Here is a 27,592-nt window from a genome sequence, read left to right on the forward strand (position 1 = left end):
CCCGCCGTCGTGCTCGGGGCTGCGGGAAGGGAAGGGAAAGGAAGGGAAGGGAAGGGAAGGGAAGGGAAGGGAAGGGAAGGGAAGGGAAGGGAAAGGAAGGGAAGGGAAGGGGGATCCCACGTCTTGGCGGCAGCGCCATGGTGTGAGCAGGGCGGCGGGAGAGCCTGGGAGGCGGTGGGTGGCGCGGCCTCTTCCTAGGGCCCTGCGCAGAGGTGCAGCCTTGGCGATTTAACGTTATGAAAACCGAGGCATGCGCTAAAAAACGGGGCAAATCAGCGCTGCGCAGCCCGCACACTCATTGACAAGGTTTTGTGGTTTTGTTTTTAATGTATCAGCCTTTCCGTTCAGTGAAACTAGGCCTCACGCAGCCCGGTGCAGGGGGAGATTCTCCAGCGAAGGGGCTGACCCGTTCGCAGGCCTCGGGCGCCCCCGTTGGCGGCAGGGACGGGGTTCCTCGCCCCATGCCCCTTCTCGTCCACCCGGCGCCCCGTTCTGCGCATTTGGTGCCCGTTTCCACTCGCTCGACGCCCGCCTGGAGCCTCCTCGGCACCGGCAGCGCCGTGTGGCCGTGGAGCTCGGCCGCGGCATCCCCTGCTTCCCACCCCGTGGCAGAGCACTGGGGAGCAGCAAGGCAGGACGCGTTGCTCCCATGGGTGGTTTTTTTTTTCCTCCTGTTTTCAAACCAAGCGGAAAGTCGACAGTAAAAGCGCCGACCCTTTCAGGGTGTGGGTTTAAACAAAAATAACCGTTTTCCCCCGGTGCCCTCCGCTGGCCGCCTGCGTGCCGGGTTATGGGGCCGGTTGTAGCCTGGGCGCGGGTGTCACGGGCGCGCTCCGAGCCACGGCGGCCGGGAAGGGCGAGGGCCGCCCCCGGGCCGGTCTCGGGCCGCGCTGCCGCCGCCCTCCCGCCCGCCGGGGGCCGCTGCGGCGCCGCGGGGGCCGCTCGCGCGGGGCGGGGCGGGAGGCGCCTCCCGCCGCCGGGGTGAGGGGGCCGCGCGCGGGTCGTTTCGAACCGGTTCAGTCCGGTTCGATCCGGTTCATTCCGCTTCCATCCGGTTCGGCGCGGCGGGGGCAGCTCCGCGCCGGGCGCCCTTGGGGTGTCCCACCGTACGGGAGCGCGGTTCGGCTCCCGCCTCGGCGCCTTGGTTGTTGGCGCCGCGAGCCCGGGCGGGCGGCCACGGCGGCCACGGCGTCTCCGGGCGCAGCGTCACCAACCGGGCCCTCGCTGTCCTAGCGCTCACACAGCCGCCAAGCGCCACTTACCTGCTCGCCCGTTGTGTCCTGTGGTGGTGGTCGGGTCAGCAAGCAGGGTGTGGGTCGTGCCAAACGCTGACACAAACGTTCCTTTCTGTGCGGAGCCGGTGAGGGGAATTCAGGTCGTTTCTAGGAGGTTTATTTAGCTGAGGTTTATTTGGCATCAACCTTAGTAATAAATAATTTGTGCTTTACCCAAAGATCACGCTCAGCATTCCCGTGTGTGTGTTTGCCACAGGCTTGGGGTTGTAGGCAAAATGGAGAAGGCCGAGAGCAGGTAAGTGGTTAGAAAGACGCTGCTTTGGTAAAGGATTTTTTTTTTTTTTAATTTCTATGGAACATTGTTAATCAGAAAATGTACATATGTACCTCTTGGAAGGAGGAAAAAAAAAAAGAACTTTAAGGTGAAGAAATGATCCCTCTTCAACACCTGCTTCTTTTGGTTACTTCACATACATTTTCAAGGACACGGGTTGTTTTCATTACCTAGGTGTAGCATCTATCACATATAGTTCTTGCTGTTCTGAATAGTTGTAAAATATTGAAAAAGCATATTCTGCTTAGACTTTAATACAAATTTCAGATTTTAAAACTGCATGTTCTACCTGTGCTTGATTTTTGCAGCTCTGTCTGGCCATGTTGTAACTATGGTCAAGCTAAGGTTGCCTTTGGAATAGAGCAGAAGGTTTTGAGGGGAAGCAGGTCTAGTAGAAATGTGCTGGAAAGAATTTTGCCCAATTTAACAAGTGCCTGAAACTCTCTTCCTCAGAAGGGAACGTGGTTGTCTCAGCTGTGTATCTTGACATGCATTGAAGGCTTTTGTCTGCCAGATGAGGCCCTTCTCTTTCAGAAAATATTCAAATAACATTTTATAGGGGAACAGGAATTTCTCTCTCTAGCAGAATATAGGTCTTGTTTTCTTTCTTTGGCTTTATTTTAGCTTCTTGCAGCTTGCTACAACAAGTCAAAAATACATTTTTTTCTTTTATGCTATGAGATTTTAGCTAATAAACCGTTAGATTTTTTTTTTTTAATGTCACTATTTTGAATGAGTGCTCAATTGAATTGAGCATATTTTGAATGAGTGCTCAGTTGAAACCTATTAGTGTGGATTATTCCAATAACTGCTGGAACAAGATTTTTTTTTTTTCTGGCTGCAGCCAAATGTTTTTTCTAGCTCAGCTCAGGTGATTACTGCGATGAGATTTGAAGCAGTCTCTTCTGTTGAATGTTATGGAGCTCAAGAATGTGTTTGTACTTCTAATGTGCAAATTTTCAGGGTGGTGGCAGTATTTGTTTTGAGAAAGAAGCTTCAATGCAACTGGTTCTACAGGTTTTATCTGGTTAGATTTCTTTTTATCTGCTTGTTTTCAGAAAATTGTTCAGGCAAAATACTCAGAAATTCTAAACACATTTTGAAATTATTTTTCAAATTAGAACTAGGCTTCAAAATAAACTGCATAATGGAAGGGTCTACTTAATTTTGCCTTTTTAGTGATTGCTATGTGAAAACAGGGAGGGATTTTTAGCAACGTTTTTTCCGTTAAAGAAGGAACATACTTTGTTCAAATGTAAGGGAGACTTTGAAAGATCACGGACTGTTTGTGTAAGTGCCTCATCTGTTACAGTCATCATTGAGAATCCTCACCTCCATTCTGCAGTCCTCAAATTTTTTTAGCAGTAGACAAAACAGCTCGATATGTTCAAGGATAATTTAAAAAAAATAGAAAAACATTATTGTTATTTTTTCTATGAAGACCCTTTTTTTTACTGTATATAACTACATGGGAAGGGAAGCAGAACAGCATAACTACTAATATAGCTACTAGTTATATTTCATTTCAACATTATAAGAGAAAGGGAATGTGTATGGCATGGTTGCTCTGAAATCTCTCTTAATGCTGTTTGTTGGGAAATTACCTTAAAATTCCAGAAATAAAGTTAGCAAAAATGGTTTAAAGAGAGAAGTTAGATAAGTTTTAACATTGTGTAGCTGTCAATTTCTCTGTGTGATTGTATAGCTATTTTTATAGATCAGTCTATAGAGATGATGCCAACTTCTTTGCAGTTAATATGATCTCACATGATCTTTTTTTCCTCCCTTCTAAGTTTAAAAACTTTGAAGATCCACACAGCCCAAAAACTTCATAGACCAAAAATACATGTGACCAGTCACTCTGCTGTTTGTCAGTCTATTGCTGCACAGTCTGATGGACACCCGTTTCAGAAGAGGGGTTATCACAACCTTCATCAAGGTGGGAATACTTGCAGTGAAGGAAGAAAGTTGCAAGAACTCCGACTCAGGTGATGGGTACAAAACATTATTTTCACTAAATGAAGCAGGGGGATAGTCCTCCTGAAGAATCCTGCTGTTTTTAGTGGTGTAAAGGAGGGCGAAGGCAAAGGTTTTATTCACAGGACTGTCAAAAAAATTCAGAAAACATCCTTTGATAATTTGAGGATATGCATTAGCACAATCAGGTTTCCTTGATACTGGTTTTCTAATGCAAAGTTCAAAACACTTAGAACATATTTTATTGTCAAGTAAGAATTTTTTAGTCTGTCCCTGCTGCTGTGTTTTTTTACTGCCTTTGTTGAAGGACTTATGACAGAGATGGGACTGTGACTGTTATGAGATTTAACACCTATAATTTTGTGGGACGAATTGAGCTGATCTGGCAGCTCAGGTATGTTAAAAGAGGGAGGCCCTGTTCCTGCCTGTGCGCTCTCATGGATTACCTTGTGCTGCCTTTGGTGCCTGTGGCCACTCTCCATGAGCCAGTTTAGCATTTGAACCCCTTTAGAAGGAGGAAAAAAAAAGGGTTTGCTCACCCTTTCCAGAAATGTAAATCTGACTTGGCTAGTTGATTTCAGAGAAACGCTCAGGTCTTCTCTCCTAAATCGCATGAAGTTACCCCAGTTAATCCACTGCTTGCAGCATATCCCTGGATTTCAGTGGATGCATAAAAGCCCTCTCAGCTTTCCCTGTTTCCCAAACAATCAGTTCCCAAAGTAGTCCTGCAATGATGTGTAGGTCTCTAGTTATGCTTGGTGAATAGTCCTCTTAAAGGGACAATTTCCAAGCTATAAATGTTATGTATGTGCAATGGTCTCTATAAAACTAGACTGTTAGTGTTACTTTGGAGCTAGCATAAATGTCTTTATTTTTAAGACTGCTGTCTGAAAATTCACAGAGGAAAAGTGCAAAGTCATCCAACCTTTGTTTATATTGCAGATGCCTAGCAAGGAAATTCTTCTGTCTGTGGGCACAAAAGACATTTGGACAAGTTCTTCCTTCCAAAATCAGGTAAATGAAGTTGCATATATATATATATATATACACACACACATATATATATATGGAACTATATATATATATGTATGGTTTTTTTAAAATGTGGTTTAGTGTTGTACCACTGGGCTAAGAATGCTGGTTGCCAAGAAAATATTTAGATGTCTTCTGATGTAGTTTGAAGGTTTCCTTTGAATGCTCCTCTTGCTCCTTTTTTTTTTTAAATAATCATGATTAAGTTTTACTTACTAAAATCAGAGGAATTGTAATTTTCTCTGTGAAGCTGAGCTGTTCTGCAGGTAAATCGGAGGTACAGTTGCAGTACGTGCTTTGAATTGAACAATTTTTAAAAGTTATAAATAGTCTGCAAAGCAGATAAATCTTCAGTTCCCTTTAGTGCTTGTGGTGGTGTTAATGTATATCTGTGTAGGCTTTGCATCTATATGACTTCGAAATACTCCTGTCAGGCATTTTGTTTCTGTTATTAGTGTTCCATCAGCTACTGAAAATCAACACTTTGATACTCTCTTCTTATTTTCCTGTAATTTACATATTCATTCTTATTTTACCACACGCTTGGGAACTGAAACAGTTCCCAGTGGAAAGTTGCCTGCGTATTTGGTACAGTGAGAGTAAGAGCAGACCCTTTGTTTTCCTATTTCATTCTACAGTATCAAACGTATTCTGACTATGACTGACTTAGCTGCTAAACAAAAGTTGTCCCGTGAGCTGTAGTATTCTTGCTATTCCATGCACTGAATTTGTATTGCTTAGGCATTGTGTAAGTTTTTGTATTTTATTGTTGAAGTTCAGCCAGGGCCATCAGCAAAAATTAATTGCATTTTAGATTTAAGATAGGCCCTGGTTATTCATATCTTCTATTTGAAATGTTCAATTAATGCACTGTGTCCAAAAGATTAATCTATAGCTCTTGTTCCTTTTGTCTTTTTTTTTTCTCTTTTCTTCTTAAGTGCTTGAAATGACTTAGCAACTTGCCGTGGGGTAGGTAGCTGTGAATTGCAATTTCTGAGAGAATTTTTATGCCTTTGTAGTAAGGGACATCCAGGTGTTCTGGACCTAATCCTGTTCCTAAAATATGAGTGATTTCATTAAGCTTAGTGTATTGGTGCTCTAGCAAACTCATAGGAAAGGCTATGAGTTTGGACTTGTAGTATGCTTTTAGTTGCTAGCTTGTGTGTTTTTGTTGCTCCTCCCATTTTCCTTCATCAAAAATGAAGTGAATGAGAAATATTTGGAAACTGTTGATACTCCAGAGATGAGACCTCCAGGTTCTTAAAATTTTGGCTGGCTCATCTTCATCATGTGGGAAACAGCATATTACAAATAAAAGTGGTGGGGATAATAGATGATGGCTGTTGTTTCTGGTGAGCAAAAATTTTACAGGCAATCAAAATCACAATTCCCTCATTCAGACCCTTCTCAGTCTTCAGTTGTTTGCGATTTGCATGAAATGTAGCATCACATCTTACCTGATCAGGTGTGATAATTAAATTTGGGTATAAAAGCAAAGGCTGCTTTACTTGGTTTAAAGGTTTTGAAGGCCACATGTGACTTGTAAATCTACTTGTGCCTGGTTTAGTATGTAGGAGAGAAAATGGTATATGGAACAAACGAACAGCTTCATTTTTTTTTTTTTTGCATAAAAAATGTGCAACTTGAAGAAATTCTTAAGCCTATTTATGTTCTTTGGGAAGACTATAAATTTGGAACACGATAGAAGTATAAAAACATAAAATCCGAGGTGGCTAATATCTGTATATAAAAGAACTATTTTATGTTAAAATAAAAAAAAAAAGCAAGGAAAATATTAGGAAGGAAAAAAATGTTATTTGTCAATAGGGCTAAGTGTTTGATGTTTAAAATATAGAACTGAACATAAAAGATGTGTTGTTCAGAGATCTGTTGATAGCTGGCTATCTGATATTTGGGAAATCACTGACAACATCTGCCTTTCCTTGATTTTATATGAAGTATTTACAGCATTTAACTGATTACCTCTTGTACTTTGTAGAGTCCTGGAGAAAGACATCACAGAAGGGTTGTGTTTTCATGCATTTAGATACCGTAATTAGGCCAATCAGACAAGATTGGAAAAGAGATGGTGTAATCGTAATTAAAGCTGATTTATTGTCAACTTGGAAACCTTTACAAAGTTTCATACGTCTAAATTTTCTTCCACGTCTGAATGGCCTAGATGCTACTGTGATCAGAAGATTCTTCAAAAAACTTCTGGAGAGTGGAAGGAGGAGTGGTGGATTGCTTGCAGGGAAAAGAAACTCATCTTCAGAGCTGATTGCCATTATAGGTTTGTGAAATATAACTTATTGTTTTCAATATATAGAATCGTGAATATTTTTTCCATATGTTTTGAAGGAGTTGAGTCACCAATAGTATCGGTGAGCTAAGAGATGCTGTATTTATTGTTTATTTTCTTTTTTTCTTTCTTTTTCTACATTTCTCATGCCATATAGAGTATGCTTCTGATGTCTCAAGATAAAATCAGAATTTCTTATCTGACATATCTTCAGAGTGTAACTGATCTTGAATGCATCCTACCTGTTGGCACTGGTAATGATCTCATTGAGTGTCTTTTTAATTTTTTTTTAGATATTTCCTCTACCAACTGGTATTCAAGGCTTGGAGAGCCTTTATCTGCCAGCAACAACAAAAGAGAAATAAGAATCATGTTGCAGAGTTGCATGGTAAGTGTAGAAAGGGACAGAAAGTCCCTTTTGGGAACCCCAATTTGGGAATGCTCTGAGATGGGAGTTTCTAAGGAAAGTACTTGCAGTTCCGTTGGAGAATCTCTGTCCCTTGCATGTGTTTGTGCATTTATCTCCCCCATCCCATGGAACTGTAAAGGTGCAGATGGTTGTCTGCCTAAAACACCAGTTGGGAGCTGGGGATTCCTGCACTCCGCTAAGTAGCTATGCAATTGCTTAGGGAAGCCAGTGAGCCCGTGAATAAGCTTAAGGGCTGCTCCATCCGCTTTGAGTTGTGTGTGTGTGTGTTTTCTTCTTGTGTGTTCAAAAGCATGTTTGGAATAAAATATGTTACTGGAGTTCTGTATCAACTATAGTGACTGTAGAAATTATATATTGATTTCCTGTGTTGTGAACTTAATTGCACATGTTTTATCTGTATTCCTTACTTCTGCCAGCAGGTAGTTGCAATTGAAAGGGAGCCTAAGCTTTAGAAGCACCTCAGGTCTCATGGTGCAGGTGCTGTGTTCTGCAGTGGGTTTGCCCTGCTGCTAAAGTTGCCTATATTGGTTGCAACCTCCTTCAGATGCAGAGAATATCTATTCCACTGTTGGAGAAGGCAGCTCTTTCCTTTTTAGACATGAAATCATCATTTGTTCCATGCTAACCTGCCAAGTTAACTGTTGGGTCATCAAAGTAGCCCTGGAATATAATATAGACTGGTACCTTTTGAAACAAACTGATACACTAGCTAGTGTATCGCTTTCTTAGTAAGCTAGACCAGAAGAATTAGTGTTACTTAGTTTAAAAAAAAAAAAAAAGGAAATGTTGAAAAGATCTGACCTGTTTTGTGGTAAATTAGAGATCGCAAGAACAAACAAGCAAAAAGAACAATAAAAAAAGATATATTTTTAAGTTTAAATATTGAAATAGCATAAAATCAGTCATGTTGTTGAATGATTTCTTTCTAATAAATTTACTTCAGTAACATCTGTTCTAACAAGCCAGATTGTTGGAAGGAGACAGTACTGTGTGTTTCAGTAAGTGATAGGCTAGAATTTGCAATTGAGGTTATGTTTTAGCTGTGGTTGGTTTACTGAATAAACCTGTCTTGTTTCTGGGTAGTTTGTTTTTGTAATGGAGAGAGAGGATAACTCTTGAAGAGCTACTGCTGCACATTTTTACAAATGACCAAAGAAAATATTGTAAAACTGATTGAATAAGATTGTTATGCTGAATATTGTGATTCTATACCTGAACCTGACAATTCACACTGTTGTGAAAGACCTATGTGATTTCAGGGTTTCCCACGAGGTGTCACTGTGGGCTGAAGGGAAACGGGGAGACTAAGAAGTAATGTTAAAGGCTTCTTAAAAAATGAGTCTTGCATGGCCTTAAAATGCTGTAATTTGTTATGCACAGCAAATAAACAGAAACTGCTCTGGACGTGGCAACGCTGGCTGATTTATGTTGATGTTCGAAGGACAAAGCACAGAATGCAGGCTGTGGCACTGGCATTCAGAGAAAGAAGCTGTTTGCGGTACGTGTAGATTTGAACCAGACGGAGAGGCACTGCCTGTAGCACCATGACTTTTACCTGCATTTTGTGAACTTTTCCTGCACTGACTTCTTATTCCAAATCTGTGTATGTTTTTCTTTGCTTTTTTGTTTGTTTGTTTTTGGTCTGAATTCTCCTAATTTGCCTGTAGACTGTGAATTTAAAAGGTGCAGTGGTAGATACCTTCTCATTTTCTGCATCAAATTATGGAAACTGCTTTGAACGTGTCTGTAACACTGTCTTGGCAGGGTATCATGGGCAGCGTGGAGGAGGCGACACTACCAGAACTGTGCTGGCCGTAAAATGAAGGTTTTGGCTCTGCAACATTGGGCCCAGAGCCTGCAATTCCGAGTAAGTCCTAAGAGCTCCAGCTATTAACATTCCAGACGTTTAAGTTGCACCCAGGTGTTGACATTACACACCACAGGTTAAATGAAAAACATGCCCTATGCTCATTTTATTTGCAATTTATAGTATTTATGATAGAGGCAGGTCTAAATAGAGTATTTTTGTAAGAAAAAAAGATATTTACAAGGAATGTAGACAAACCAGACTAGATGTGTTTGTTATATTTGTTAAGGAGACTTACTGAAGAAATTATTATTGATTTATATACTGCTTGATAATGATGAAAGTGCCAGTGGTCTAGTCACTAAAGAACTAACTATAAGTAAATAAGAAGCAAAAGAAAGCAATGGGTCTTGAAGTTTGGAACTGTGATATTTTGATAGGGTGTGAAAGGTAGTTGCAACCAGCCCTCCCAGAGTTTTGAAGTCTGATCAGCTGATTGACGGTATTTTTATTTTGTGGAGTGGGAGGGCATTTACAATACATGTAAAAGGAATCTCGGGATATAAAATTGGCATCCTGAAGCAGAAGATCGAGAGAAGAGGTCAGGGCCCTTATATTGCATTTTATTAACAACTCTGAACTGCCTTAAAGAATTATTATTATTAGAGGTAAGCATCAGTATCATGATTTCCATCTTCAGATGTTACAAGGAATCACCTATTACCAGTTTGTTCTTCTCTTCTTTATTTTACTTTTCCCATCCTGTCCCTTCCTTTATTCTTACTCTCCTTCCTCCCCGGTTGTCAGGCTTGGCTGCAGTGGAGAGCACTGTATTTATACAGTCAGAATGAGAAGCAGGAGGAGGCTAGAGCAGCAACTCACCATCGCCACTGGCAACTGAAGACAAGTGTGGAGGCCTGGCTGAGATACCTAAATCTCCAGAGGGTCAAGAGACGTCAGAAAGGTAAGTGAAAATGAGTTAGGATGGAGCCAAACTAGGCCCCAGTGTTTTTCCTGTCCTAGCAGATACTGCAGTGTTAGCTCAACTGCAGCTGAGATGTCATATGGGCACTGTGACAGGCCTGGCTAGCTAAGGAGCAATTATATACTGGACTATCAGGGCAGTCACTTGCTGGCAAGAGGATGAATGTGGTATAAGAGGAAGTTCTTTATTGTTCTCTTGACCAAGACTTGCCTGTTGCAGATTATTCTCTGAGATACCTATGAGAAGGAAGTGTTCATGGCTATTATCAGTCAGTTTTTGTGTGAATTTTCTTGATAATCAAACAAAACTGATGTAGAATAGTAGAGATATTGCACTAGTTCTTTTTTTTTCTCCCTTCAAGTCACAGTGTTGAGACTCTTTTGTATTCACACAAGTGAATATTATTCACACAGGTGAATATGGCTGAGTACAGACCAAGCTCATTGGTCTGTTCATTTGTGGTAATGGAAAAGAATCCAATTTGGGTACCTGGAATCTAGTAATAGCAGTATGTTAAAATGGAAGCAAGCTTGTGTATGTTGGGTAAATGACATAATGTCTTAAATTCCCCTTTTGAGGGAAAAATGTAGTTTAGCTGAGTGTTACTGTGAGCTCTTAGCAGTACTTCCCAGTGTTAGGACTTCTGTCACTTGAGAACCTGTGGTTTGAATGTCATGCCCATGATCTGATCTAAATGACTCCAGAATTGACCAAGTCTTGAGTAATTTGTATGTTTGTTTTCTAGAGGTGGCTCGGGATCATCATCAAGGTGGGATAGTCCAGCGTTATTTCTCAGGCTGGCGGCTGTTGTGGGAGTGCAGGAGAAGAGTGCACGCTCACCAGAAGCACTTTGAAAAGCTGGCAGCAAAGCTTGTCTTATGGAGAGTTTTTGCATGCTGGAAGCACTGTATCCTATGTGTATGCTGTATCTAGTGGATCTAGGTAAAAAGTATTCCTTCAGAGAAATACCTGGTTAATTAACAGTAGTGTCACGTGGTAGCATTGTTGACGAACATGTTATGTATGTGAGGCTATATTAATACAACTATTGCAGTTGCAGTGACCTTCTTGACAGTGAACGACCTGCAGGAGATCACTTAAGATCATCTCCTCACAGCTAACAGTGCAGGAAATTCAAATACTGAAGTAAATTGAGGTAGAGACATAGCCCTGTCTGTAGGGGAAGTTTGTGTATATTTGAGGATGTGCACTTCCATGGTAAAGATGCTTTAACTCGGTGACAGATGTTGTACTACGTGTGGAAGAGGCTTGGCGATGTGAGCTGGCTGAGAAACACCACAGGCATCATTTGTTGGTAAGAGCACCATAACAGTGGAGGTGAAAAAGGCTCTGGAGGGAATTCAAGCAGTTACGACTGGCAATGTGCCTTTGATACTAACAGTTATGAGTGACTGTTATATGAAGAATGCACCATATGCACCATTCCTGCCAGAATCAGTTCAGATCAGACATCAGGTTTCCAGATCTCAACTACTGCAGAATCTGCCACAATTTCTATTCTTCATGCAGAAAAAATCAGTGTGTCTGCTTGAATCTAGATGGGGAAACATTGGTACTCTCTGAAGTAGTTATTCCAATCAGGAAACTGGTTAAGTATCAAACCAATCCTGAAGGTATAGGGCTTTCATGCTGCTTTATCTTTTCATCAGGCAATAGCATTTTCCCCTTGGTGGCTCCCCTGTTGATTTTCTTCACCTTTGCTGTACACCAAATTTAGGCTCTTTCAGGAGCAACTGTATCTAAAGCTTAGTGATTTGGATTGCATGGAAGTTGTGAACATTTCTTGTTGTTACAGCGGCTTGGGTTTAAGGGCCTTCGACATAATGTTTTAAATGCTCGTTCTCAACAAATGAGAAAAAATCTGGCGTACCGTCAGCATCAAGTCACGGTGAGTTTGATTTCTGAACTGTTCTGCATGAGTTTTTCTTGAGCCGTCCTGGTGGTTTATACCTTCACCTGCAAAATAGTTCATTTAATGCTAAAATTGTTGTTTGTTAGTGTTTGTTAAATCAATGGCTTTGTTCCTAATTGCTAGCAGTCATAAAAAATCTCTTTCATAAGTTGACTGTCATTGTTATACATATTACTTGTTTTTTTCTTTTCCTATATATGTCATGACTATTTTTTTCTAGAAAAAAAATTGTAGTGTCTCCATTTTGCATTGTAAGCAGTAATTAGCTTTAATCCTGAATTGCGAAAATAGGAAAATACCAAGCTCCTAGATGTTTTTTGCTGTGCTTTGTTTTATGCAGCAGGGCAAAATGCTGCAAGGTTCATCTCCTGACAATTAGTAATTTCCTTCCTTAAAATTCTTCTCTCTCATTATCCATTTTTCTTACTTTGTTGTTTTCTTCAGGTGCTACAGAGTTTCTGGAACCGTTGGAAGTCGCGTTTGGAAGAGAAGGAGGAAAAGCAGCAGCAAACTTTAACATCGGTGGCTCAGATGCATTACAGGTATATAGAGAAATACTCCTATTTCAAGATGAGATGTCAAGTTCATAGACCTTTGCTCCTACTTTAAAATCTAGTAGTGCTTTCTGGTAATGCCTGACCATCCTGATGTAATTTCTTCTCTTTGTTTGAAGAATGGACAATGTACACTTCTTGCTTATAGCTGAGGCTCGTTGATGGTAGCTGTAAAACCTGAAAATCCTAGTGGCAGTAGCAGTAGGTGGGAACATGAGCATGTACAAGGCTTGAGCAGGAGCACTGGACAAGATGGTCTTCAGAGGTTCCTTCCAACCTCAAGCATTCTGTCATTCTGTGAACTCTGTATTAGAAGACTAACAAAAAGTTTGCTTCCCTTGAAAAGACCTGGTTTGGATAAGTACTTTTATAGTGGATGTCCTCCTTGAACACTTTTCCTGTGTAAGTTGGGAGAAAAAATTGGTCTTCAACATTGAATTTTCTTTCCTAGCAGAAGTACACCTTTCACTGGGAGAGTACAGCCACACTATTTCTTACTGATGTGCTTCTGTCCTCAGAAACATGGCTTAACTGTTGAAAAACCACCCAGAGAAAGCCTGTTTTGCCTTAGAGATTGGTTTGCTTTTTGAGAACTTCACAAGCAGCTTTGTAGGGCAGGCTGAGTAATGAGGGCAGCTGTCTTTGTGCAAGCAATTAGGAATTTTTCCAGCTCGTGTGGGAGTGCAGTTGTGGTGCATTCGCTTTCCCTCAGGAGATGGAGGGAGAAGAGGCTCAAAGACCAAGGAGGGTTAAGCTCAGTGAAGATGAAACTACTGCAATGTAACTTGTGTCCCTTTCACCAGGGAAGGGATTAACAGATTAAATCATCTGTTTAAAGCCTCCTAGATTAAAGCCTTCTATGGGTTATATAGCCATACCTTAACTCCTGGAGTCAAGAATATGTTCATGTGCCATTTTTATCTTTAAAAAGTGTCTAAATGAACTTCCCTTTTCTGGACACCAAAGAAGAAGTTTTAAGGAGCATGTCCTGTTGAGAAGACCGAGAGTGCCTTCTGCCCAAATAGAAATTCCATGGGGATTGCCAGAACGGCAGCTATCTCTGGTGCACAAACACGCTGTCCTCCCAGCCAGTGCCTGGCTGCTGCATTTGTGCTGAAGAGGCTCCAGAACAGCCACCAATTTTGAGACTTGTGACCATACACATATCAAAGACCCTCTTGTTGGCAGCCACCAGTGCCCTCCAGGAAGACTTACTTAACTTCTGTTGTTTACCAGTCTATAAACTTGTAATAAACTATGATAACTACCTACCAAAAACTACCCGGTAAGAGTCCAAAATATCTCTCAAGGCTCTTTAGACTAGAGAAAGGCTGAAACTTTGTGGTGGTGTAATTGATAGACCATCATCACTGATGTACAGAAAGAGCTGGTGTAGCTTGACCCAGGGGTTATTTCAGTTAGGTTTTAGCTCAGGCATCTGGACTAGGATAATTCTATCATTTATTTGCTCCATGTGAGAGATATCTAGCACTCTATCCCAAATATATATCACATCTTTGGATTTTTTATTATTAGAACTATTTTTTAATGATTCTTGTGGCTCTCTTGAAGGAATAAGCATTATCTTCCTCTAGAGGGAAAGAAACCTGGATAATGAGAGCTGCTACCTGATCTTGTTCATAAAAGAAGACTTTGGTAGAATCCATTCATTCGTGATGTTAGGTGACAGCGCTCCTCTTTATTACTTATTGTCATAATGTTTACAAATCCTACTAAAATATTTTAATCCTATTAAAAAAAATATAAAGTAGGATCTTTAAAATATTGCTAAGGGAGGAGGGAATAGACTGTGTTTATAATTAAGTTTTTTTTACATTTATTTTATAAATTTTTCTGTGTATTTGTAAATAAAATTAATGAAGTGATCAAAAGTAAGAGTTGAATGATATGAATGAAAGCAAGCAGTTCAATAATTTCAATGGACTCATTAATCTTACATGTTCTAGGTAGGGTTTCAGGGGTTGGATTAATTACTACACTTTTTTTTTTAATAAAGAATATTGAAGAGATATAGCTGACCAATTTCTTTTTTTTTTTTTTTTAAGGGCTTGCATGACTCACAATCAAGTAACTATTTGACACATAGACAGATTGGTTTTTTGAAGTCCATAAAATCTACCTGCCCTCTGAAGGAATTATCTCCTGTGCTGACATTACCCTTTTTCCTTGCAGGAAGGTGTTGGTGAGAAAGGCATTTGACATGTGGTGGCTGAGGGCATGCAAGCAGCAAGAATACCGAGTGGAGGAGAAGAGGGTAAATGTAATTCTTTATCTGACCTTGATCAGGAAATAGATGATTTCTTAGTGAACATCACATGTTCTCTGTGAACATCAGTTACATGACATGGTGTTGGAAATTCCCTTTTCTATCATCAGGGAGCAAGACGTGGGAGATACAGATCACAAGCAATGTTTACTGGAACAATGTTTACTGGAAAGCTTTTCTTGAAGCCTCAAGCTGCTAATATTTTCAGCAGTTAACTATTCAGGCAGTACATTCGCCTCACACAGTATGAGTGCGCACACCCACACTCTTTTCTTTCTGTTTTTATTTCTTGCTCCTTCTCTGTCTCCTCGTTTGTTATGTTGTTGGAGTACGTGCTTATTCTGTGGAGCTGGAAGGCCAACTCCAGCTGTTTGCTGAGAGCAGTGGCTTTTTCTGACACACAAGTGGCTTCTCAATGTTCAGAAAATTCCTGCAAGGGACCTTTATTTCACCTGGTGTACATGTATAATCCTGCAGTCTTTGTAGCAGCCACTGTTTGATTTAATGTGGTCCCAGTTATGCAGCACACTCTTCATGTTGGTGTCTGCTGGTGGCCTTGTGCAGGTTCAGCTGACACTTTGTGTTCCCAGTTTATCACTTCTTGTGAATTCAACAAGGTGAGTCTTGAGCTTACCAGTTCTTCAGAGACTTTCACATACTACTTATCAGCATGTATTTTTCCTCTCTTTGACCTGCTGTCTTCTGATAAAGGTTTCTAGATCCAGACAAGATACCTACAGAATACAGTCAGAAAAACTTGCAGCAGAGGGGCTTTTGTAACTTAAGTTCATTGTTGTTCAACTTTAGTGAGTGTTGTGGGGAAACATAGGACAGCTTTACTGTGCTTGTTGCCTTTGAAGAATGGTCTTCCTTGCTTGAAATGTCCTTTTAAGTGGTCATTGCTTTCTTCATTATAGGCTGTACTTCGTTTTGAGAGGCAACTGTTGCTTAGTTGCTGGTGCTTCTGGCGCAGAAGAGCAAATGCACTCCTGGAGGAGCAAGAGGACTTGCTTCGTGCTGGAAATCACTACAGCTACATGCTGCTGTCTAAGGCTTTCTGTCTGTGGAAGCAAAATACTCAGGAGAGAAAAACACAGTAAGAAATTTCTCAAAAGGGATGATTTCGATTGGCCCTTTGGCAGGCAGCCACAAAGCAGTGTTTAATTCACAGTGACTCTGACTCCTTATTTGTACTTTAGAATCCTCTAATTTGCTTTTCAAAAAATATTTATTTACTGAAAGGAGCAAGTGTGAACTCATGTCTGTGCTGGAGGAGTTTCCTTGCATGAGTTGCATTTTAAGAGAAAAGTAAGTTGTATTTTTCTTTAGGAGGCTCAAGGAGATGCAAGCTGAGAGATTTCACTATTCAAAGTGTCTGCAGCAGTCTTGGAACAAGTGGAGAGAGGTGAGACCCTTAACAGATGAGGAAAAGCTTGAATCTCTTTTGTTATGTTGAGAGTATTTTTCATCTGTGTGGCTACTTTAGGAACAAAATTAAAGGAATTTTAAAATTTTAAATACTAGTCATGCTGGGCTTAGCATGATAGGTAGATAGTTTGTAGCTCTGCATGGGTCACGATAGACACTATAGATTACTCACAATAAACACAGGAGTCACGATAGGTGCTCTCGGCTGGCATTTCACTTTTATGTTGGTACAGAGCTATTAACCTGAGTGAATTATTGTGGCAGTCTTTAAGACAATTGCTGGAAAGTATGGGGGAAATAAAGGCCTCAATTAGTTCCTTTGGAGAAACGGCAGTGTGTGGCACTGGTTTCAGTTAGAACCTGTACCAGTATAAAGGGTGTTTCCTCAGAAATTGGGAATGTTCCTTTTCCTTTGTCTCTTTCATTGTCTGTTTTCCCTCCAGCATGTCTGTATCAGAGGTTGTTTTTTTCTTCTTGTAGTATGTGGAACATCAGCGTGAGAAATGGAAGAAGCTGGTGCGAGCAGACGTTCACTATCAGCGCGTGTTGCTGGGCAAGGCCTTGGCAGCCTGGAAGGTAGGAGCAAATGCCCTTCCCTTCATTGAACTTCACTGCGTGTGCCTGACTGTGAGAGCTGCACAGCTGCCACACTGTTTCTCTCCAGTGGCTTACACACCAAGTGTGCATGCTAGAAAGTAGCTATTGTTGCTAGATTTACATGAGCTTCAGCGTTGACTGCTGAAGCAAAAGCAGCAGTGTGGTATTGTGGCTTTGGAAAAAGGGTGTGTGATAGCTAGCATTAGCTGGCATCTCAGCTGTTGCATCTCAGAAAAATGGAGGATTCAATTGCAGTGGCTGCAACTTAACTTTTTCCTGGACTCTAAAGCTGTTGTTAGTTTTCAGTCTTACATCTCACTGCTTTTCTTGCAGAGTTACCAGCAAAACGTGCAGTGCATTCTCTATCAAGTAGCTGAGAAGGAGAAACAACACTGCAGACTACTGCTGCAGTAAGTCTATGTTTCAGTGTGCAGCAAGGGAGGGAAGTGACTTCACTGCAGACAAATTATTCTCTTCTGTCTTTCTGATTTTTTGAGTGTTTGGTGTTGAGAATTGTTTCTTCTCAGCGTTGCTGTTCCTCTGCAGCTTGTCTGACTAAAACAGGTTGACCTCTTGCAGGGCTGTGGGCTGTTATGTTGCGGGGTTGGTTTGTTTGTTTAGGTTTTTACTGTCTCTTTAATCAAGTTCCAAAATCTTTCCTCTGCTGATGATTGTGTCTGTTGCATTTGCCAGAGCTTGTCTCTGCTCAGTACCATGAAAGACACTAGGCAGTAAACTACATCATTCCCTGCAGCAGATGGATTCTGATTGTGCTGATCTTTAAGCATCTTGGAACATTTAGGGGTTACTTTACATTATAGTGAGGAGAGTGATTACAAGTAATAGTCACTGTATATTGGTGGTAATTGCTTTAGTTTTAGCCACTTGATGGCTTTTTCCTTTATTTAGTGCTATATACCTGTGAGTGTGACTGACTCTACTTGATGTGTTAGATTTAAGAGTGTGTTGTGCTTTTTTCACTGCCCTCTCTCCAGCAGAAACCTGCAGGGACAGAAGCTGATTTGCAAGACTGAGTTCATGAAGGCTGCTTTGGTTTTGGTTTCCCAATGAATGGGAGTGGGCCAAATGAACAAGTTACGTGAAGTAAGAACAGGCAAGAATCCTTCATAATGTTTTTCTTTCTGCTTTGTCTTCAGGCAGTTGCTGCATATATGGAGAGAAAATGCCCTTGAAGCTAAAGCAGCTTCTCAGGCAGATCAACACTACAGGAGAGTGATCCTGTCAAAGGTAGGGTCTGTGCAGCAGGTATCAAGGTGTAGGAAGAAATACTAATTCAGGCAGGGGTCAGGTAATGCAGTTGGAAGGGCCACAACTCATACCATCATCTAAAAGCCACTACTAAGAAGGATTTAAGAATTTGGAAAGTTCCAATTCTGATTCTAGCTTATCATAGCAGGTATTTCCATAGTGAGTGGGGTTTTTTTTCTTTTTTTTTTTTCTCTCTTCTGCTCCTTTTTCTGCCCCCCCCCCCCCACACTTCCCTTTTCTCTTTTCCCCTGTACAACTTCCTGGAAGGAAGGGAAAGAGGTGCATAGCACAGTCATAAAATCTGTGTGGGGAAAGAAAAGAACAACACCTTGAAAGCACAAGAGGGCCTGAAGTCATGCCGGGCTTCACTTGGAGGGAATGTGTGCCCTCTTGCTGAGGCTTGCATGAGAATCAGATGGAAGTAGTTGTGGTGGCAGCAGTGGGCTGTACATTCCTCTCACTTTCAAGATCATTACAGTGTCAGTCTGCATTCAGTTTCCTGATTGCTTCATATCTTCAGGTGTTGCTGCAGTGGAAGGATGCTGCCTCACTAAAAGTACATTATCGTCATCAGAAACAGGCAGCTGTGAAGGAGGCTGTAAAACATTTGAATATAGGTGAGCTGGTGTAGATATTAAATTGTCAAATAGTCATTTTTTTGTGTATGATCCCTAGAAGGATGTATCTTAGCAGAGCAGCCTTTTGTTTCCTTTGTTCAGATGAAATGACTAAATGGATTGTGCCTCAATCCTACAGAGGATGACCCCACAGAATAGGATATGACTTGAGATTCTATGGTCTATCCCAGACTTAATGAGTGACCTTTGCCTCTCTCTCGGTTCCCTCACTAAGTAATGGATGATAATGGATGATAACATTTCCTTCCTCAAAGGCATTTTCTGTTACCAACCATGAAGAACTCAGGCATCTCTATTTTGCAGGCAATGCAAGTAATTTTATTGCCTCATTTATTGTCTCAGTCTTTCTCTAGTAATTAATGTGAAATGACTCCAATTCTGCAAGCATTTTCCTGGTGTCATTTACATTCTTGAAGTGTGCAATGTGAAGCACAGAGTAAATGATTTCCTAAAAATGAGCAGGACTGTCAGTGGCAGTGGGGAACTTGCAAGTCCCAGCTCCCTGGTCATTACCTGAAGTATTAGACTATCCTTTTTAGAGCTAAGTATTGCCAAAACAAGCTGAGAGGAGCTAAACTCCTGATAGTCTCATGTTGATTTGTGTTTCTCTAACAGCACGTTTACAGAGCCGGTTCCTTCATTGGAAGGAAGTTACTGCAGAGTCTCTGGTGCTGAGAGCTAATCAGGACAGGGCAGTGCAGCACCATCAGCAGCACCTGCTCCAGAAGTACCTGAGGAATTGGAAGAAATACCACGAGCAGCATCTTGAGAAGGCGGTGAGAAGGATAACACTTCCCTAGGCTGGCAAATAGCTGGTGTGGGGCCACAGACCATGTCTCCTGGGGAAGGGGGTGGTCGTGCTGGCTGAAGATGAGGAGCATGAGACCCTTCCTCGAGCACTGAGGAGGAAGGAATTGACCTGAGTCCCATTTGAAGAAATACTGGCAGGACTAATAGACCTAAGAGAAGACAGGAATCAGGGCTTGCCACATGCAAGATCATCTATTCTACATGGAATCCCTGCTGGGCTCCTGGAAATATGCTGAAGGGATTACACCACAGAGCACTTTGTATTGAGGGTGGCTGGCCTCAACAGAGGAAAGAGAGGGAGATAAAGGCTGTTCTGTTCTCGTAGCATTTGGCTCAGATAAGTTGGGTTTCTCTGAGAGTGACTCACTATTCTGGTTTCCTTGCAGCTCCTGCAGAGACAGGGTTATCAGCTAATGACTCGGAGACTTTGCTCTACCTGCTTCTCCTGCTGGAAGAAACAGGTAAGGAACTGTCCCTGGGCAAGCACCTAGCTCCTTGCTCATCCTTAGCCCTTCTTTTGCATACTCCATTTATACATGAAGTTTGAAAGAGAATATATACATGGAGTAAATGTGTTTAAATATTCTCCCAAAGTTTGTGTAGGTTGTTTTTATTCCCCTAGCGCGAGGGAAATCTTGTGTGTACTGGGCAATCTGAGTAGGCTCTTCTGTTGCTCTTCTCTTACTGTTCCACGAGTGCTTCCCTTTTGGTTAATGCTCCATTTGGCTAGGATTTGTGGTATGTGACATGTAAATCCCTAACCTGGATGTTGCGTGGTGATTTTTTTTTTGTTTGTTTGTTTTTTCCTGCTAGCTGGTGCAGCAGCAATGGGAAAAGCAGGAGACAGCGAGAGCACTGTGGCACTGGTGCCTTTCATTGCAGGGCAAGGTAAGGGGCTTGGGGGGCAGGGGAGGGGCAGACAAGTGCATTTGGGGTCTTTGCAGATCGCATGTAGATTGGACTGCAACAGGCAAAGTACATGTTGAATGTATCTTCACTTTGGTCTTCAGAGTGCTGTATGTCATTTTGGGATGCTGAGAAGCTGTCCCCAAATCCTCTTATCGGATTAAAAGTTTGCACATGCTTTCCCCATCCAGCCTCAGCAGACTTAAGTCCCTGTCCCTTTGCCCTTGTACTGTGCTGGAACTCTGTCCATTACTGACCAGTGGAATGGAGACTCTCCCTGTTTGCAGGGGAGGTCCCAAACCCAGGACTTGTCTCTTTAACATGCCTGTGGCTCTCTGCTCTTCATATTGAAGGTATTTAGTGCTTGGCTGGGATTTGTCCAGGAGCAACAACGGAAGAAAAAGCTCCTTGAAAGGGCTGTAGGAGTTCGCCGCGCTGCCCTGCTGAAGGAAGGTGTAACCCGGACCTTGAGACACTCCGCTGGCCTGGAACGGTCGAGGAGGCAGCTTCGAGCCCAGCACCAGCCAAAGGTGAAGGAGACAAGTAATGACTTGGATGCATCCAGGCGCTGCATTGCTCTGATCTATGGAGGGGAGAGGGTTTATTAGAACCCTAAGTCTAAGCTCTGTTTGAATCTGACATGTGCTTTTGTCCATGGTTCAAAATAAAACACTCTGTCCTGTCACTCAACAGCAATTAGAGCTCTTCCGGCTAGTGTTGCTAATTGGAGGCCTTTCTTAACAAACTGTTTCAAAATTGACTCATCCCCATCACAGAGACAAAACTGAAGAAGACCTTTGCCTTGGGGTACAGTCTCTAAGCAATAGGACTGTGCTGGCACAAAGTATTAAAGGCTGTACTTTAATGTGAGGCTGCCCAGGGAGGTTGTGGAGTCTCCTTCTCTGGAGGTCTTCCAAACCCACCTGGATGCCACTCTGTACCATGTGCTCTGGGTGACCCTGCTAGAGCAGGGGGGTTGGACTAGATCTCTAGAGGTCCCTTCCAACCTCAACCATTCTGTGATTCCTTGTGTGTGATTCTGTACCTAATCCTGTCCTAGTTTTAGCGCTAAGTTGTGGGCTGTGGTGTCGCTTCTACATTTGCCTGTCGGTCGAGGCCTGTGCATGGAGAGGAAGGTAGGGTTGCTGGTTGTAGTTGTTCTCTTCTGATTCATGGGTAGTTCTCTCAACTCCCTTCCAGGTTTTCAAGAGAGTGGTTGTTCTGTTTGTTGATGTGCAGGCTGCCTCATTGGGAAGTGCCCAGTTATTTCTTTTTTTCCAATGCGTGATGGGCCTGCTAATTTAGCATGGAGAGAGCTGGTGATGCTGTTGGCCATGTTGGCCCTTTTGTGGGCCATCTCCTCGGGGGCCTTGATGCTGCTTCCTGCTCTCGCTCGTTAAACAATCCACTGTTCTTTGTGTTTGCAGGCAATCTACAGCCTTCCCCAGTCAGTGCATCGCTGTGCCATGCTCTGGAAGCAGAAGGCCCTCTGCAAGCACTTAAATAAGCCTTCTACTCCCCTGCTACCTCTGAACAAGCAAGGAATGTTTAAGGTGCCTGATATTAACCCAGGAACAAGAGGGTGTTCAGTAGAGGAAGCGCCGTGGCCATCACAAAGCAGTCGTTCTCCGTTCCTCCTCGCTGCTGGGGACTCGATTCTCAGTGAGCTGTGAGTGTAAAGCTTATGCAGCTTATGCTAATTGAAGATAATTATGAAACTATGGCTTTATTGGTCCTGTTCATTCTTTCCAGAAATTTTCTTCGACGAGCAAGGTTGCCGCCACGAAGACCTGACTTCCTTCTGGAATCTCTAGAAAGAGAGGAACTGCTAGGAATGACTTGTACTAGGTAAAAATGTGTTTTTGTGGGTTTTTTTTTTGTGTGTTTTTTTTGTGTGTGTATATGTGTGTGTGTGTGTTGTCATTTTGTCTTTAAGTAAATGCTTAAACGGGGCCTCATGCTATGCTTATTCCCTCAATCTCCTTCATAATACAGAGCATTCAGTAATTATGGGGCTCTGCATTGGTCTATACTACGAAAAGCACATGGTGAATTGTAAAACTTCAGACTTCTTATGAAGTGGACAAGAATAATGGGACTATCATGTTAATCAAAAACCAAGAGGTTGTTGTTCATTAGTGAGGAATCTGCAGGGAAAGGTAATGCACCTCACTGATTTCCAAAATTTTACAGGCTTAGTTATAAGCAAAGTTACTTTTTTTTTTGAAAATGAACCTAGAAGTCTGAGTTGTGAGGATGCTTTTTTTGGCTCATAGATTATATTTGTTCCACAGCAGGCTTGGATCTGGATTTAATTACTCTGTGGGGCAGCATTAATAACTTTTTTAATGTGTGAGCCAAAATTGAATGTTTCTCTCTGTTGGCAGATCAGCTCGGCAGCTCTAAACAGAACATTTTTTGTAGTTACTTTCTCAGAAGATCTGTGCTGCTGTTAAAGAAGTATCGCTTCTTAGCCTTGAAAGTGAGGGAGCTGAAATTGCTCATGTTGTAGAAGCTAAAATTGCTTCTTGACCGAAATAGATTGAATTTTCTTTCATTTGTTAAATTATTATATGATTAGCTGTCCCCGGTTAGTTTTAGAGAGGGCAATATGTAGTTCCTGCCAGAACCTGTCTGTGATTGCTGCTTGCTGCTGCTCTTCTCTTCTTGTCCCCAAAACAAAGTCAGGCAGGATTCTGTCTTTGGTTGAATTCACAGCTTGTGAAGATGTTGATGTTTCAGCCTGGGTTAATGTGGAGGGTTTGAGCAGGGTAGGTGGGAATAGTGAAGACCTTCACCAATCTGCTGCCTTTTTCCCTTTCTAGCCCATTGTGTTATTTTTTGTTTGTTTTCCCTTAATCGAGGTTTTCCCTGCATAAGAAGGCAGCCAGTGGGAAAGCTGCTCCAGTGGGGTTGCTTTTGTTCCTTTGAACTACTGCTCTTTTATAGCAGGGTAAGTGCAGGTCTGGAGGAGATAAGTTTCTAGCAGTCTTGTGCTGGAATCTAGTACTGTGGGGGATTTAGGAGGCTAACCCAGCAGGGCACGAGTTCCCTCCAGTGTGCAAGGGAATAGCAAGATTCTCTATTTTTAACGTTGACTGAAAAGGACAAGAAAGGTGGGTTGAAATGTACAGAGACTTGATATTTTTTTTTCCTTCCCTTCCCAGGTCAGAGACACCTCAGCGAGCGGTTATGAACAAATGTTCTACTCAGGCTGGGCACTTACTGCTAGCAACTCAAATGGAAGAAAGCATCTGCAATCAGCTGTCCCAAGTGGGCTGTCATGCTCACGCCCACTCATCTCCCGTACTTCCCTCTGTACCGGTGTGGCCAGACAATGAGCACCACGCTGTTCCGTTCTATCCAAGGCCAGGGCTGTGGCCTCCTTCGTCATTCATGGCCCAGATGAAAGCTGAAGCAAAAAAGGTGAGTGTTCTTTGAGAAGCAAGAGTACTTAGCAGGCTACGGTTAGCACAAAGGTTGCTTATTTGCTGCTTCTTCCTGTGGCTCCTCAGGGCTTCCCCTTCAGGGAGTTCTTTATTTTCTGTTTCAAATTACCTGTCTCTGAAAAGCTCCTTTTCTTTACCATGAACCTGAAGCAACACTTCACTAGCAGGCCAGCCCATGTGCTTTGTACTTCAACTCATGCCTTTTTCCTGCTCTTGTCTCCTTCCCAGGAGGATGTTCTTCCCAGCAATTGATTTGAGAGCACAGCTCCTCCAAAGAGTTCATAGCATTACAGTTTGCCAGCCAAATTGCAGGAATTTTGAGAAACTCAGCTTAGTAGCTGTGACTATGGCTTGTAGTTTCAACAATAAAACTTAAATTCAGTTTACCTGCAAGTAGCTGCTCATAGCTTAAACTCTTGTTTCATGTAGAATGGGAAGCACTAATCTTGGTGAAAGATCTCCCTGTTAAAAGTGAAAGAGCTCCAATTTCTTGAAACATCACAGAATAAGCAAAGCTGCTGAGCGGTGCAACAATTACATGGGACTTCTTAAGGGGAGTAGGGCTTAGCAGCTTGGGTCAGGAAAATCTTTGGAGAAAGAAATAATGTCATTTGGTCCATGTAGCGAGGAGGCCTACCTGTGGATTGTCACACAGAAGCACATTCCCAAGAATCCCAACAGGGTCCCGTGGGGAAGAAATTGCAGCCAAACTTGCAGCCATATCTGCTGTCACCTGAGGACTTCATGGGAAAACAGAGTCACCGAACAGCAGGTGGGTCATAGAATCATTAAGGTTGGAAGGGACCTCTAGAGATCATCTAGTCCAACCCTCCCACACACACAGAGTCACCTAAGGTCCCCCAGCTCTAAACTGCAGCAGTTAGAGGTCCTGCTCCAATGCATGCAGGTCTGCAAGGGCAAAGCAGCTCATGTCCCAAAAATGTCAGGCAGGCAAAGCAGTCCCTACATCTGTATCAGGACACAAGGAGCCAGTCATTCCTTTTTGGGATGGTAATATAGTTTTGTGGAGCCTGTTTGATTGGGGAAAGGCTTAAAGTCCAATTGTAGGATTGAAAAGTGGGAATTGCTGGGGGTCAGCTTTCTTAGCAGGATCATACTCTATTGCAGGGGCATTCAAGTACTATAATTAGTAATCCAAGTGCTGTAATTACTGAGGAAAGCTAAAGATTGTGTTCACTTCTCATTAGGGTGTTTTTTTCATGAAATATGAGGCCTGAGATACTACAGGTTCCATGAGACCAGAAGGACTGACTGCTTCTAGTGTAGATGTAAAACCTCTGTATCATGGATAGGTCAAAACAGCCTTTGTAGCACTGAAACAGGTGCTGGAGGGTTTCCTGTTTTCTCTGGTGGGCTTAAACTGAGTCCTGAGACCTTGTAGTTTTTTGCCAAGATCCCTGCCGTCTTGCTGAAACCAATCCTTTGGGTGAATCCTTTAGTGTGACAAAATGGAAGATAAGGAATTAGGTAGAGAGTTCCATTAACCTCAGCTTCCCTGAGAAGAATTAAAAACAGACAGGACTGCTGCACTACCAGTGACTGTGTCTTGTACCTCTTTCCAGCTAAAGAGGAAGAAAGCAAGCACAATTCCAGAAGAGAAGAGGTGTTCCAGAGAGAGCTGGAAGCAGAGCTCCAATCTATCCAACAGCAAATGCAGTACTACTTCAGCAGGAAGCAAGAACTCAAGTAGGCTGCAAAGCCCCTTTACCCACCTTTTCTCATACTCTCAGCTCAGTATTGCACTTTTTGTATGTGTGCATTTACTTTGCAACCAGTCTGTTTCAGAGCAGAACTGTGACTGAAACAAATTCTAGATTTTGTGATTTCTCCTCCCACCCTCTCTGGGTGGGAGGGAGTGTGTACAATTTAACAAAGTTAAATTTAAACAACTAATATTATTCTTTTGGCAGTTGTTGTAGAAAGCATGGTAAAGATGTCACTGGGCCTAATCTAAATGCACTGCAAATAAACTTGGCAGAGCAGCCAAAATTTATCTTTCAGCTCTTTTATCAGGAGGAGTGAAAATTTAGGTTTTCCAACTGTCAATTAAAATAAGTATGGCAGGAGTTTTGACAACAGATTACTTCTCTGTTAGAGTAAGCACAGATTTACAAAACTGCTTTGAGAATGGGTCTTGGAGTGGATCCAACTGTGAGGAAAGGAAGAAGTTGGGAATTGGAGGTAGGATAGGGCACCAGCTTTCAGACAGATTTCAGCACGTTTCTCTGCTCTCCAGCATTCCTTTTTTGAGTACTAGCACTGGGTCCCCCTGCAAGTATCAATTGCAAGTCTAAGTTGCTTAGACTGTTGAGATCCTCCTGGGATAGAGTCCTCCTAATCCATTTTATCAGGTCCTGTCAGCAGCAGGCACAGATTCTGCAGAAGTGGCTAGAAACAAGCACACAACCAGAGGACCAAGATGCCATACAAGAAGTACAAGCAGAACTGCACCAGGTGAGTTCCTAGCAAATAAAGTGATGTTACTTAAGCAATCATCCCTATGCTATGCATGTAGGTGAAGTCAGTGGTAGGGAATTAGATAGCAAGCTACTATTAAAATTGCCAGACCAGAGAAACTTGTCCTCAGAAAGGAGGAATTGTAGTGTCCTGTTCCCAAGGCCTGCATGGTCCATGCCTGTTCATTCTGGAATGTGACTACAGCACCTATGGATTTTTTTAAGACCAGCCTTAACCCCCACAGCAGGCTTCTGTAGGTGAGCATCAAGATTTTTTTTCCGTGGCTTCTCAAGGCAGTTTTTAAGTCCACTGCAGTGCCAGCATCTGCATTACTCTGTTCCCTACTTTGTACAGCAAAGTCTGTGGGTCCTGTATCAGCTAACTGATACTTGGGTGATCATAGGTAACACAATCCTGTCACTTCCATGGTCCTTATACTTAAATGGGTTAATATACAGGCTGTTAAGAGCTCATTTAAGTCTTTCTTCCTCACTCAAAAAGCACGGAAGCTTTCCTGCTACACAAACAGCTTATGCTGTCCTGTTCACTTTCAGTTGGAGATGAGGATCAACACTCTCACCAAAGCACAACTGAAAGACAGACATCACGTAGAGAAGTTGGTTGCCCGTCTCCAGGATATCCACAGTGCTCTCGGGATGTGATGCCACCTTCCAGCTCATGGGTAGGGATTTCTGCTCAGTTTTTGCCTTGTTTGTAGCAGAAGGGAAGGGGAATGGAAGAAATGTATACCTTTTCTTCAGTCATGTATGTCACTTTTATTTTGTAAGTTAACTTAAATATCTCTGTGTATTTTTAACCATACCTGTTTTTTTAAAAAAATGGAGCTAAAAATACCTCATGCTGCACTTAGAATATTTAGTTGCCCCTGACATTGCAGAAATATAAGCAACACTGATAAGACTCTTTATTTCAAAATGTTTGCAATTAAATGAGTTAATGTCAGTAAGTCATACACTTTGACATACAAAAATACCGTGCTACTGATACAGTTGAAGAATTAAATGGATTCTCCATGCAGGAGAAATTCACAGCATTATCAGTACCCTCCAGGAACTTCGCTTCCACTTCCGGGGCCCAGGGGTGACTACTGCCTGACACCTCATGTTTGTTCATCAGCTGC

At 42.2% G+C, this 27,592-nt stretch overlaps 1 protein-coding gene across 1 annotated transcript; it reads left to right on the forward strand.

Annotated features, from left to right (window-relative positions):
- Nucleotides 1-1,472: 1,472 nt before the first annotated feature.
- SFI1 (SFI1 centrin binding protein) lies at nucleotides 1,473-27,370 on the forward strand. The gene is made up of 30 exons (XM_026037828.1): nucleotides 1,473-1,530; nucleotides 3,363-3,557; nucleotides 4,489-4,560; nucleotides 6,761-6,871; nucleotides 7,174-7,268; nucleotides 8,691-8,808; nucleotides 9,075-9,177; nucleotides 9,925-10,081; nucleotides 10,848-11,009; nucleotides 11,347-11,417; nucleotides 11,919-12,011; nucleotides 12,480-12,577; nucleotides 14,783-14,864; nucleotides 15,794-15,972; nucleotides 16,206-16,281; nucleotides 16,785-16,880; nucleotides 17,235-17,311; nucleotides 18,059-18,149; nucleotides 18,691-18,787; nucleotides 19,424-19,584; nucleotides 20,005-20,079; nucleotides 20,432-20,506; nucleotides 20,878-21,054; nucleotides 21,952-22,193; nucleotides 22,277-22,372; nucleotides 23,692-23,950; nucleotides 24,598-24,745; nucleotides 25,557-25,680; nucleotides 26,346-26,448; nucleotides 27,006-27,370. Exons 1-30 carry the CDS (start codon nucleotides 1,511-1,513, stop codon nucleotides 27,111-27,113), a joined length of 3,561 nt encoding a protein of 1,186 aa, XP_025893613.1. The 5' UTR covers nucleotides 1,473-1,510; the 3' UTR covers nucleotides 27,114-27,370.
- The last annotated feature ends 222 nt before the right edge of the window (nucleotides 27,371-27,592 follow it).

This window comes from Nothoprocta perdicaria, unplaced genomic scaffold (assembly GCF_003342845.1).
Source record: "Nothoprocta perdicaria isolate Ctin4 unplaced genomic scaffold, notPer1 scaffold_2, whole genome shotgun sequence".
NCBI classification, from domain to species: Eukaryota; Metazoa; Chordata; class Aves; order Tinamiformes; family Tinamidae; genus Nothoprocta; species Nothoprocta perdicaria.